This window comes from Henckelia pumila, chromosome 3 (genome assembly GCF_033568475.1).
Source record: "Henckelia pumila isolate YLH828 chromosome 3, ASM3356847v2, whole genome shotgun sequence".
Lineage (NCBI taxonomy): Eukaryota > Viridiplantae > Streptophyta > Magnoliopsida > Lamiales > Gesneriaceae > Henckelia > Henckelia pumila.
In genome coordinates, this window is record NC_133122.1 from 173,710,631 (window position 1) to 173,722,842 (window position 12,212).

Genomic DNA, 12,212 nt, shown 5'->3' on the forward strand with positions numbered 1-12,212 from the left:
TTTGAATGTTTACATCATACTACGAATGATAAACAACTTAAATATTCAAATTTTGTCCTTTTTCATAGTAACCACTTGGACTTCCGATCCATTACTCTCTTTTATTATGTGTCTTTTTCTTTGAGTAAACGCAGTCAGTTTCTCGTCATCTTCGATATCAATGATTTCATGTGCTGGTTGTTCCGATATTTGCTCATCTTATTTCTTATTTATAGATTTTGGTGAATCTTTCTTTTTTTCGGTGTCATTTGCACTCTTGACGTTTTAGCTAGTTTCAAAGGTTTTTTGTCAGGGTATTTGCAAGCCTTGCGTGACAATACAGAGGGGCGCTTCTTCTTTGGTTTTTACTAAGTTATTTATCCTTCTTGAAAAGAAATGTATGCTTTTCCATGATTGGGTAAGTACTCGTATTTTTTCTTTTCCTTGATGATCCTATTATCATATATTTTCAATGTATATTATATTATGTAATTTACAATCATGTATCAATTTTGAAATGAGAAAAAAAAAACATTTTATATAAAAGTAAATACATACCATATAAATGTAAAAGTCAAATATTGGCTCGAAAATAATTTTTATATAAATAAATTCAAAATACAAGGCTTACTAATTTTGAAAAGAGAAACCTTTCAAAAAAATAATTGAAAGGACAAAAACAAAAATTTAAAACTTCTGATAACAATTAAAAAAAGATTAGAATTAAAAAATATATTTTTCAAACCTTGATATTTTTGTATAGATACGAAGAAGAACAAAATTTTAAATAATAATTATACAAACTTAATTAATATATAATTATATCAACCTAATATTACTCACTTTTTATTGACTAATATAATTGTTTATTATTTTTAGAATTTAATAATTTAAAATATAATTGTATATATAATTCATATTTTAATTACTAATATAATTGATCTAATATTTAATTCACACAATCAAAAAAATATCATCTTCATAAATTGCATACAATGAATAAATTTTTATAAAAAAAAATTAATTAAATGAAATCGTCATGTTAAGTAACGGTGATCTTGTCCTAAATTTTGTTTTTTTAGTGATACTTATTTTTACTATTAAAATATCATTTCTTCTAAACCCGTTTTATGGTTATTGTTATTATTATTTAAACATAGCATTGTTTATTATTTTTAGAATTTAATAATTTAAAATATCATTGTATATATAATTACTAATATAATTGATCTAATATTTCATTCACATTCAAAAAAAATATCATCCTTATAAATTGCATACCATGAATAAATTTCTATAAACTCGTTTTATGGTTATTTTTATTATTATTTAAACATAGCATTGTTTATTATTTTTAGAATTTAATAATTTAAAATATCATTGTATATATAATTACTAATATAATTGTTCTAATATTTCATTCACACAATCAAAAAAATATCATATTCATAAATTGCATACCATGAATAATTTTTTATGAAAACAAATTAAATAAAATCGTCATGTTAAGTAACAGTGGTCTTGTCCTAAATTTTTTTTTTTATTGTTACTTGTTTTTACTATTAAAATATCATTTTTTTCTTAACCCGTTTTATGGTTATTGTTATTATTATTTAAACATAGCATTGTTTATTATTTTTAGAATTTAATAATTTAAAATATCATTGTATATATAATTACTAATATAATTGATCTAATATTTCATTCACACATTCAAAAAAATATCATCTTTATAAATTGCATACCATGAATAAATTTATATGAAAACAAATTAAATGAAATCGTCATGTTAAGTAACGGTGGTCTTGTCCTAAATTTTGTTTTTTTATTGATACTTGTTTTTACTATTAAAATATCATTTTTTCTAAACTTATTTTATGATTATTATCATTATTATTTAAACATAGCATTGTTTATTATTTTTAAAATTTAATAATTTAAAATATCATTGTATATATAATTCATATTTTTATTACTAATATAATTGATATAATAATTCATTCACACAATAAAAAAAATATCGTTGTACATATTATTCATATTTTAGTTGTAAAAGACACTATTTTAACCAATTAAATGCCAATAATAAAGGCCTAATAATAATATATATGAAAACATTATGAGACACTAATTAATGTCCTACAAAAATTTACTTGTATGTCCTTATAGAAAATGTACTATGTGTGTTGTATATTTACTTAAATATCCCTAGTATATTAATTAGGAATACATGTGCAAGAGAATAAAATGACAGTCGGTTATTCACAATCGTAAAACTTTGCCCTTTTATTCAATTTACTTGTATGTCCTTATAGAAAATGTACTATGTGTGTTGTATATTTACTTAAATATCCCTAGTATATTAATTAGGAATACATGTGCAAGAGAATAAAAGGACAAAGTCGGTTATTCACAATCGTAAAACTTTGCCCTTTTATTCACTCTTTTAGATAGGTATATATATATATATATATATATATATATATATATATATATATATATATATATATATATATATATTAGTTGTAAAAGACACCATTTTGAAAAATTAAATGTCAATAATAAAGGCCTAATAATATGATATATTAAACCATTATGGGACACTAATTAATGTCCTACAAAAATTTACTTGTATGTCCTTATAAAAAATGTACTATGTGTGTTGTATATTTACTTTTATATCCCTAGTATATTTATTAGGAATACATGTGCAAGAGAATAAAAGGACCAAGTCGATGATTCACAATCGTAAAATTTTGTCCTTTTATTCATTCTTTTAGATAGGTATAGATAGATATAGATATAGTATAGATATATAATAGTATTTCGCTGCACGCTTTGTGTATTCGTACAGTTCGTTTTTTTAATAAAGACAATAAATAATAAATAGTAAAATTTAAAAATAATAAAAATATAATGTTTCCTAAATAAATATTCACAAAAAATAGATATACCTTATAAAGCGGGTGTCATTTTTGTAAATAAAAGAATATCAAAAGGTGCAAAGTGAGTGTCATTTTGATACATAACAAAACATCTAATGGCTAAAAACAAAAAAGCCATATAAAATGACTGTTTTGTTTAATAATCTTGATTACTTGTATGTCCTTATAAAAAATGTACTATGTGTGTTGTATATTTACTTTTCTATCCCTAGTATATTTATTATGAATACATGTGCAAGAGAATAAAAGGACCAAGTCGATGATTCACAATCGTAAAATTTTTCCCTTTTATTCACTCTTTTAGATAGGTATAGATAGATATAGATATAGTATAGATATATAATAGTATTTCGCTGCACGCGTTGTGTATTCGTACAGTTCGTTTTTTTAATAAAGACAATAAATAATAAATCGTAAAATTTAAAAATAATAAAAATATAATGTTTCCTAAATAAATATTCACAAAAAATAGATATACCTTATAAAGCGGGTGTCATTTTTGTAAATAAAAGAATATCAAAAGGTACAAAGTAAGTGTCATTTTGATAAATAACAAAACATCTAATGGCTAAAAACAAAAAAGCCATATAAAATGACTGTTTTGTTTAATAATTTTGATTTTATTAAAAATTAAGTTAAAAAATAATGATAATTTCAAATCAAACTTGACTAATTATCTGTTAATCTTGTAATGAAAAATGAGTGACGCTTAATTCTCATTTATAAAGATTATTCTTTCTCGTCAAAAAAAAAGTAAGATATATATTTTATTTCTTATTTTTCTCAATTTTTATTAATGCAGTTTTTATGTATTTTGTTACACACATAAGACATGTGTATCGATGATTTGTATGCGTAAAATCCTAGCTTAATCAAGTATAAACATGTGCTCCCTCACTATTTTTGACATGCATCCGAATTAAATCGGTTTGCCAAAATTATCTTTCAAACAAAAATTCTGCAAATTTGGTAGGCTACAATTTCTTCTTTTATTTGGAAATGAATTACTTTTCTTTATATATATAAAAAAGAATTCCAATTAATGTTATGAAAAACTGACTAGAAACTAAACTACTGATGTTCTTTGAAAATCGAATGTAAGTTATGCTTTAAAATTTTTGCAAAGTGTTCAAGAGATTGTTTTCAAAATTTTTAAAGCATATCTTACATTTGACAAAGAACATCAGTAGTTTAGTTTCTAGTCAGTTTTTAATAACATTAATTGGAATACGTTTTTTATATATATAAAGAAAAGTAATTCATTTCCAAATAAAAGAAGAAATTGTAGCCTACCAAATAAGATTAATTCATGTCCAAACAAAAATTCGACCGTGATTTCCATGTGTGCGTCTATTTGTTTCCTTGTTTGCAGTTCTTTTTCTGTGGCCATTTAAATATATAGGTTTGGTCTTGTTTTTAATTCAATAAAAGGGACTTTAGACTTTTTAATTCAATCAAAAGATCTCAATTAAGGGTAATTTGGTTTTTTTTCTATTTTTAAAAAAAAAATTATGTCCAATCCTCATTTTCTCTCCTCCCTCCCTTCCCTCTCTCCTCTCCAGGTTTCCTCTCTCCTCCTAGACTTTAACCACTAAACCACCAAAATTTTTAATAATAATACTATACAATAAAATATATAAACAATGGTTTGGGTTGAATCAAGTCTGGGTCGATCAAGCCAGCGGTCGACCAAGCTGTCAAAGCGGTCGACCAAGCCCAAGCCTTGGTCGACCGCTTGGGCAGGGAACCGAGCCCAAGCCTTGGTCGACCGCTTGGGCAAGAAAAGCGATCAACCGCTTGGTGAATTTAACAAAAATAAAAAAAAAAAGAGGAGGGAAAATGAGGAAGGGGAGAGAGAGAAAAGAAGATAGAAAAAAACAACGCACGTGAAACAAAAAAAAGTAGAAGAGAGAAAACACTTAAAGCAGGGGTAATATAGTCTTTTCAGATCTATCTATTCAATTAAAAACAAGACAAAGACTATATCCGTTATTTTCCCCTTTTTCTGGGTTCAACTTGTAAAATATTTTCTTTTATGGTTCTCAAAATGAAATATTTTCCTCAATTTTTCGTTCGAAATTATACATAATGCACATCTCTCGGAATACTTCGATATCAAGATTTGCCCACTCTAATTCCATGTATTTCGAAAAAAGATAAAATCTTTTTTTTGGGATTATAGCCTCCTTCAAGTTTTTGCTCGGTGGGTCGGAAGATTGAGGTTCGATTACTGAGGCGTGGAGTGGCATTGAAAGCTCTAAGATTCTTCGGTGTGAAGTTCTTCATAGGTGCCTGGGTGGCCGAGATTGGGTTGACCAACCATAAATAAAATACCAAAGCCAGCTCCACATAAGTGAATAGTTATCAAAATTCCTACTTTGTGTGTTTTGTTTCTTCTGGTACTCGTGTCTGACTTTCAAATCGGGTTTCTTGGGAGCTTATTTCTCGGACTCGGAGATTGATTCCGGTTTAGTTAGCTTTTATTAATTTATTTAATATAAAGACTGAACAAGATGTCATCTGAAGTGGAAATCGACGAAGGCAATGAAACTAAGGGAAGTATGTGGGATTTGGATCAAAAGCTTGATCAGCCAATGGATGAGGAGGCTGGAAGACTCAATAATATGTACAGAGAAAAGGTAAAAGGGCCGTTCTTTCATTTTTCATGTAAATAAATGCCTATAGCATATGTGTGTGTGGTAGTTACTATCTCAATCAGCTACAAACTAGAATCGGTTGCTTGGTTTGGTGCCATTGAGTCAGATTCATTTGCATTCATTCTTTGGGATTGATTTCGTCTCTACTTCTCTTATTTATTTGATTGGTTAGTGTTATTGTGCAATGTTGTCTGCAATTTTATATGTTGTTCCATTATGTTGGAAAGTATGCACTGTTGTTTTGCTCTGTTGTTTTTAGCTGCTACTGTTCTATATTAATGTGGAAATCAGAGGATTACTTTGCTTCTGTTGATGATGTTGTCAGACATTTACTTCATCCTCTTTTGTTTTAAACAGAAATTCTCGGCAATTTTGTTTTTGAGGCTTGCATTCCAGAGCCTGGGAGTGGTGTACGGAGACTTGGGTACATCGCCCTTATATGTGTTCTACAATACTTTTCCTCATGGAATTGAAGACACGGAGGATGTTGTCGGTGCCCTTTCTTTGATTATATACTCCCTCACTCTGATACCTCTCCTTAAATATGTATTCATCGTGTGTAGAGCAAATGATAATGGTCAAGGTAAGCTGTTGTATGCCATAAATTCTTTGCGTTACCATTATTAGTTGGTGAATTTTATATTACCTGCCATGATTGTTGTGAGATTTTCTGGTTTTGGGAATTGAAATTTCTTTACGCTGTTTTTCAAGTGAATGGAAAGTACTGTTGTCACCATACTCCTGGAAATTAATAATTTCGGAAGCAAACAAAATACTTGCTGGGAAACGTGTGAACATTCGAAAACCCTATTTTGGATGTCTTGGTAAATCAAGTCGCCGGGTAACACACTTGATTCAATATTGATCTGTTTGACCCTGTTTCACCTGTATCATACAGGATTTTTCCATGCATATTTAAAGACTTGTACTTACTATTCTAGTCTAAACTTGTTTGCGTGTTGATTTTATGCCACTGATGAAATCAGTATATATTATCTGTTATGCACCAAGTGGATAAAATTAGGAGGCATTATGTTTGTCATCAGTTTCTGCTCCATTCTTCAAAAGCTTGCATAAGCTAGTTGTTGCTTGCCTAAAGTTGATATTAAATAATAATAGCACTTGTAAATTCTTCTTCTCTTGTGTTTAGGAGGAACCTTTGCTCTTTATTCATTACTTTGTCGGCATGCTAAAGTGAAAATCATTCCGAATCAGCATCGTACTGATGAGGAACTGACAACTTATAGTCGTAGCACATTCCATGAGAAATCTTTTCCTGCTAAAATAAAGAAATGGTTGGAGGCACATGCTTTCAGAAGGAACGCCCTTCTTTTGATAGTCCTTGTTGGCACATGCATGGTGATTGGTGATGGAATTCTCACTCCTGCTATATCTGGTATTGTATCTTGCATCTATTTTTTTCCCCTGTTGTGGTGTTGTCCAATTTTTTTAAGCATCACCATTCTTGACTATTCCGATTAACAGACCATTTATGCCTTTAGCACACTTGACTGTTTGAGAACGTGCATATGGACGCTAGTACAATCTAGAAACAGGAGAGGAGAGAGTGTATATATGGATGAACAATTAATTTTTTATTTTATTTTTTCTTCACTTGCCCCCTGAATCACAATTTTAAAAAACTGTAGGGCATAGTAATTTTTTGCAAACACACATGAGAAAGCAAATGCATATTTATTTGACTTGGACATGGTATTTCCTCTCTGATGGATTTTGTCTACATGGCACAAGTATGTGCAAGATACTACTTGTTTACACGTGATTTTTCTCCCTTTTCCTTTGGAAAATATTATGAAAACTAGAGAAACTGGGAAAAGGAAATTTTAACATGGTGTTTGAATGTACCTCTTAGACAAAGGTGGAAAAAGGTCAATTTGTATGAACATGCTAGTCATGATTTGACTTGTGAAATGAAAATCAGAGAGAAAAGGGAGGGAATAGGCTTTGGGAAATTGTATATTGAACTTTGAAATGAAAAGAGTGGAAACGAGAATTTTGGTGTGGTATATTGAGAAGAAAAAGATGAAGAAAAGTTAGGTGGATCGAAAGAAAGGTCTCAGCTTTTATTGATACAACACAAGGGAATAAAGCATGATTTTTTTGAGTTGGAAGCCCAAATAAAAATTTTCACTTGCAAAGTTCAGTAGACGAGTCCTTGTTATATAATCAACAAATGCTGGACACGATGTAATATTTTATGGGGTTTATAATTTAATAAACCTTTGATAATAAGGAGATTATGGAACTTTACTTCAACCAAAATATGAAATTGAAGTTATGGTATATCTTTAAAATGAAAAATGTACTTGAGCAAATGCAATGGTGGAAGTGGTGTTTGTTTTTTGTGTGGCTAGAATCGTATTGATGTGAGCATCATGTTGATCAATTGATTCCAGAACATGGTTCAATAGAAGCTTTGACTTCTTGATTGATGAATGACTCTTTTGCGGTGTTCAAAAGTAATCTGTGAACCTGCTCAGTTCATATCGTGTCTTTTGCTTGTTTGCTAGGACCGTCTAAAACCAAAATTAACAAAACACTGACTATTATTAGAAAGATACTGGTGATTCTACTCAGCATCTGCTGTGTACAAAACCTCCTTATTGCCCCTTATTTTTCATTTTCTAAGATTTTTTTTTTTTTGACAAAAAATATTGCTGCAGTTCTTTCAGCTTCTGGAGGTATCAAGGTGGACCACCCAAAGATGAGCAATGGTATGTGTAACCTACATTTGAAGTTGAACCGTTCCATTCATATATACACGCACGAGCGCACACTCACATACTAGCAGAAAGTAAGTGCGATGCACATAGACACCAATTAGATATAATAAAAATTTAAAATTTGGAGACAATATAATTATAAAGCGTAAAGTATCGGTGTACAAGTAACTGTGGGTGATAATAAAACTTGGAAGTTATTGTAGTTAAATGAGCTTGATAAAATTTGAAGTAAAATAGACACAATTGAATTTTAAGTTAATTTAAATTATTAAAATTCAAATGGAAGAGAAAAAGAATCTAAAAATTGATTTTCCTTGTATCTCTTTGTGAATATATTAAATTTTACTTATGTTAGGTGTCTTTCAATTTGCATAGATGCAAACGGCATGAACATTTTTCACTTTTTCCAAGTAATGATGAAATTAAATCAGTTTTATCTTGGTTGCTATAGACACTAAAGTTTTTCTTTACTTTCAGTCATATGATTAATTTATAAACTTCTCTCTTTATTAATTGTACATAAGTAATCTAAAAACATACCGCATACGTGAGACTAAACTAAAATTTTAAGACAAAGTCACAATTCACTTTTAATCAAATAAATTTTTACATTTAAACCAAATATTATGTTGTAAATACGTACGTAGAAAATTGTGACATGATACAAGTGTGTTTAACATCTGTAAGTTAAATTTGGTCAACAGAAATGACCAAATAAATTTACAAAACCAATTGCTTAAGTCAAATAAACTCTTCTAATAACATCAAATAAGATTTTTGTAATACACACAAATTCAAGTTATTAGGAGTGAAGAGAGGCTACTACACTCATATTAACCTCTCTTAAAGTTCGAGTTAAGAGAGATTACATTTAATGTCCCTGTTAGTATTTCTTTGCATTTTTCTATCTTGGTCTCTTTTTTTTTTTTTTTTTTTTTGTAATTTTTCCTTTTATAATCCTCATTAATAACTCATTAATATGGAATAAAAGGATAAACATGTGTATTTACAAAGCAAAAACTTCACCCCTTAATTCATAGTTTTATACTAGAAATTGATACACACACACATATATTTATCTGTGTGCGTGTTTACGTGTGGTTTATTAATATTACTTTTCTTGTTCTTACTCTGACATCATGTATAAGTTTCACCACAAAATTCTGTTTATGGCCTTTATGTGAGATTGAGCCGTGTTCTTTAATACAGATGTGGTTGTACTTGTTGCTGTAATCATATTAGTTGGTTTGTTCAGCATGCAACATTATGGCACAGATAGAGTTGGCTGGCTTTTTGCTCCAATTGTTCTTCTGTGGTTTCTCTTGATTGGAGGCATCGGTATCTTCAATATATGTACATATGATAAATCAGTTCTGAGAGCCTTTTCGCCTGTGCACATGTATCGCTACTTCAAGAGAGGACGGAGAGATGGTTGGACATCCCTTGGAGGGATCATGCTCAGTATCACTGGTATCTTTCTCTGTTCCATCCTTTGAATGGATTCTGGTGTCTTTTTTTATCACTCTTAAGTTTGCTAAAGAGCAATTATTTAAATACACCAATGCTTCTTTTGCAGGGACTGAAGCACTTTTCGCTGATCTTTCTCATTTTCCAGTATCTACTATACAGCTTGCTTTTACTGTAGTTGTATTTCCTTGCCTTCTATTAGCTTACTCTGGTCAAGCAGCATACCTCACGTTAAATAAAGATCATGTGGCTGATGCATTTTACCGTTCAATTCCAGGTATATATGGTCGACCCTTATATTCTGACACTTTTCTGAGAATTGCTTTAATATAAGAGGGGCCTTGAAGTATTCAGAAATATCGAATCTTTATCAAAATTTTAAATCTATTGAATTTTTTATGCAGACAGAATATATTGGCCGGTGTTCATTATCGCAACATTAGCAGCTATAGTTGCTAGTCAAGCCACGATATCTGCTACCTTTTCAATAATCAAGCAGGCCCATGCCCTTGGTTGTTTTCCAAGAGTCAAAGTTGTTCATACATCAAAGAAGTTTCTAGGGCAGATATACATTCCTGATATCAATTGGATCCTCATGGTGCTCTGTATTGCTGTAACAGCTGGATTTAGGAATCAAAGCCAAATTGGCAATGCCTATGGTGAGTTATAATGCATCACTGCTAGTCAATAATATTTACTATTTAGTATCCACTGTCGATTCTACGACGTTTTTATTATTATGTGAGACAGGTACTGCAGTTGTGATCGTCATGCTTGTGACCACTCTTCTCATGACACTAATAATGTTACTAGTTTGGCACTGCCATTGGGTCCTCGTCCTACTCTTCACTTTCTTTTCTCTGGTGATCGAGTGTACATATTTCTCCGCTATGCTTTTCAAGGTCGATCAAGGTGGTTGGGTCCCTCTGGTGATTGCAGCTGCCTTTCTCATCATAATGTACGTTTGGCATTATGGTTCAGTTAAACGCTATGAGTTCGAGATGCATAGCAAGGTCTCCATGGCTTGGATTTTAGGCCTTGGTCCAAGCCTTGGACTGGTCCGTGTTCCTGGAATTGGACTCGTGTACACCGAGCTAGCTAGTGGAGTCCCTCATATTTTCTCACACTTCCTCACGAACCTGCCTGCTATACATTCTGTGGTGGTATTTGTCTGTGTGAAGTACCTCCCAGTGTACATGGTTCCAGCAGACGAGAGATTCCTCGTGAAACGCATAGGACCGAAGAATTTCCACATGTTCCGTTGTGTGGCAAGATACGGTTACAAGGACCTACACAAGAAAGACGAGGAGTTCGAGAAAAAGCTGTTTGACAATCTCTTCACGTTTGTTCGGCTCGAGTCCATGATGGAGGGTTGTTCGGACTCAGATGAGTACAGTTTATACGGACAGCAAACGCAGCAGTCGAGGGAGTACCTGCTGCAAGGTAACACGGACACGTCCACTTCGACCACAAATCTTACAGCTTCTTCGTCAAGCCGAATTGTGCCTGCTGCTTCAAGCTCAGGGTCGCACGGAGACACGGAGGTGGATGAATTGGAGTACTTGAGTGGTTGCAGGGATTCTGGGGTGGTCCACATTCTGGGGAACACAGTAGTGAGAGCAAGGAGGGATTCCATTATACCCAAGAAGATAGCTATCGATTACATATATGCATTTCTTAGGAAGATTTGCAGGGAGAATAGTGTGATTTTTCATGTACCTCATGAAAGCCTGTTAAATGTTGGACAGGTTTTTTATGTATAATTTTTTTTACTTTAATCATTTTAATAAAAAAAAATTAGTAACTAGATACCCAAGCTAGGAAAATTAATTGTGGTTGCAATTATTTCCAAAAATAAAAAATTCATGACCATATAGTTACGGTTTATTTCTGTATGTAATTGTTATTCGTAGAGAAAAGAACAAGAGTTCATCTCGTGTGTGAATACATGCATAAGTGATACTGGTTATGCTACACTATAATAACTAAGTGGTTCAGTGATATAACCCTCCTCTCTTCGAATTCATCAAAATCGTGTGCTGTATATTAGAACTGTAATCATCGTATTTTCTTATGAAATTACATTTTTTTATATATTAGAGACTTCTGGCTTAGTCAAGTTAACATGGGCTCCCTTTCTTGTAATTTTTGACATGTTCAGCACTAGGAGGATAAGAGTCGTAGAACCCGCAATTCGAATTAAATCGGTTTGCCAAAATTATCTTTTTTTTCCTTTTTTTTTTTTTTAAAGGGTTGACTCATAAGGGGATCCCATTTCACATGAGTTAAAGGCTGATTGGCTCGTGCGGGGTTAAATCGAAGGATGTGCACGAGCGGCATAGACTTAAGGGAGGGAGCAACATGGCCAATCCACAGAGCATACCCCACAATATTTCAGCAGAGAATATGCTCCACACGAG

General features: G+C 31.3%; 1 protein-coding gene across 1 annotated transcript; it reads left to right on the top strand.

The window, feature by feature from the left end:
• The first annotated feature begins 4,930 nt into the window (after positions 1-4,930).
• Positions 4,931-11,601, top strand: LOC140886734 (potassium transporter 10-like). The gene is made up of 8 exons (XM_073293498.1): positions 4,931-5,563; positions 5,939-6,164; positions 6,732-6,977; positions 8,266-8,316; positions 9,535-9,795; positions 9,902-10,069; positions 10,197-10,451; positions 10,543-11,601. The coding sequence occupies exons 1-8, from the start codon at positions 5,438-5,440 to the stop codon at positions 11,553-11,555; spliced, it is 2,346 nt and encodes a 781-aa protein (XP_073149599.1). The 5' UTR covers positions 4,931-5,437; the 3' UTR covers positions 11,556-11,601.
• Positions 11,602-12,212: the final 611 nt, after the last annotated feature.

Excerpts from the sequence above, each read along its gene's own strand:
- LOC140886734 (XM_073293498.1), top strand. The coding sequence starts at position 5,438 with ATGTCATCTGAAGTGGAAATCGACGAAGGCAATGAAACTAAGGGAAGT. Across the intron at positions 5,564-5,938 it reads ATAATATGTACAGAGAAAAG|AAATTCTCGGCAATTTTGTT; the intron begins GTAAAAGGGCCG and ends TGTTTTAAACAG. Across the intron at positions 8,317-9,534 it reads CCACCCAAAGATGAGCAATG|ATGTGGTTGTACTTGTTGCT; the intron begins GTATGTGTAACC and ends TCTTTAATACAG.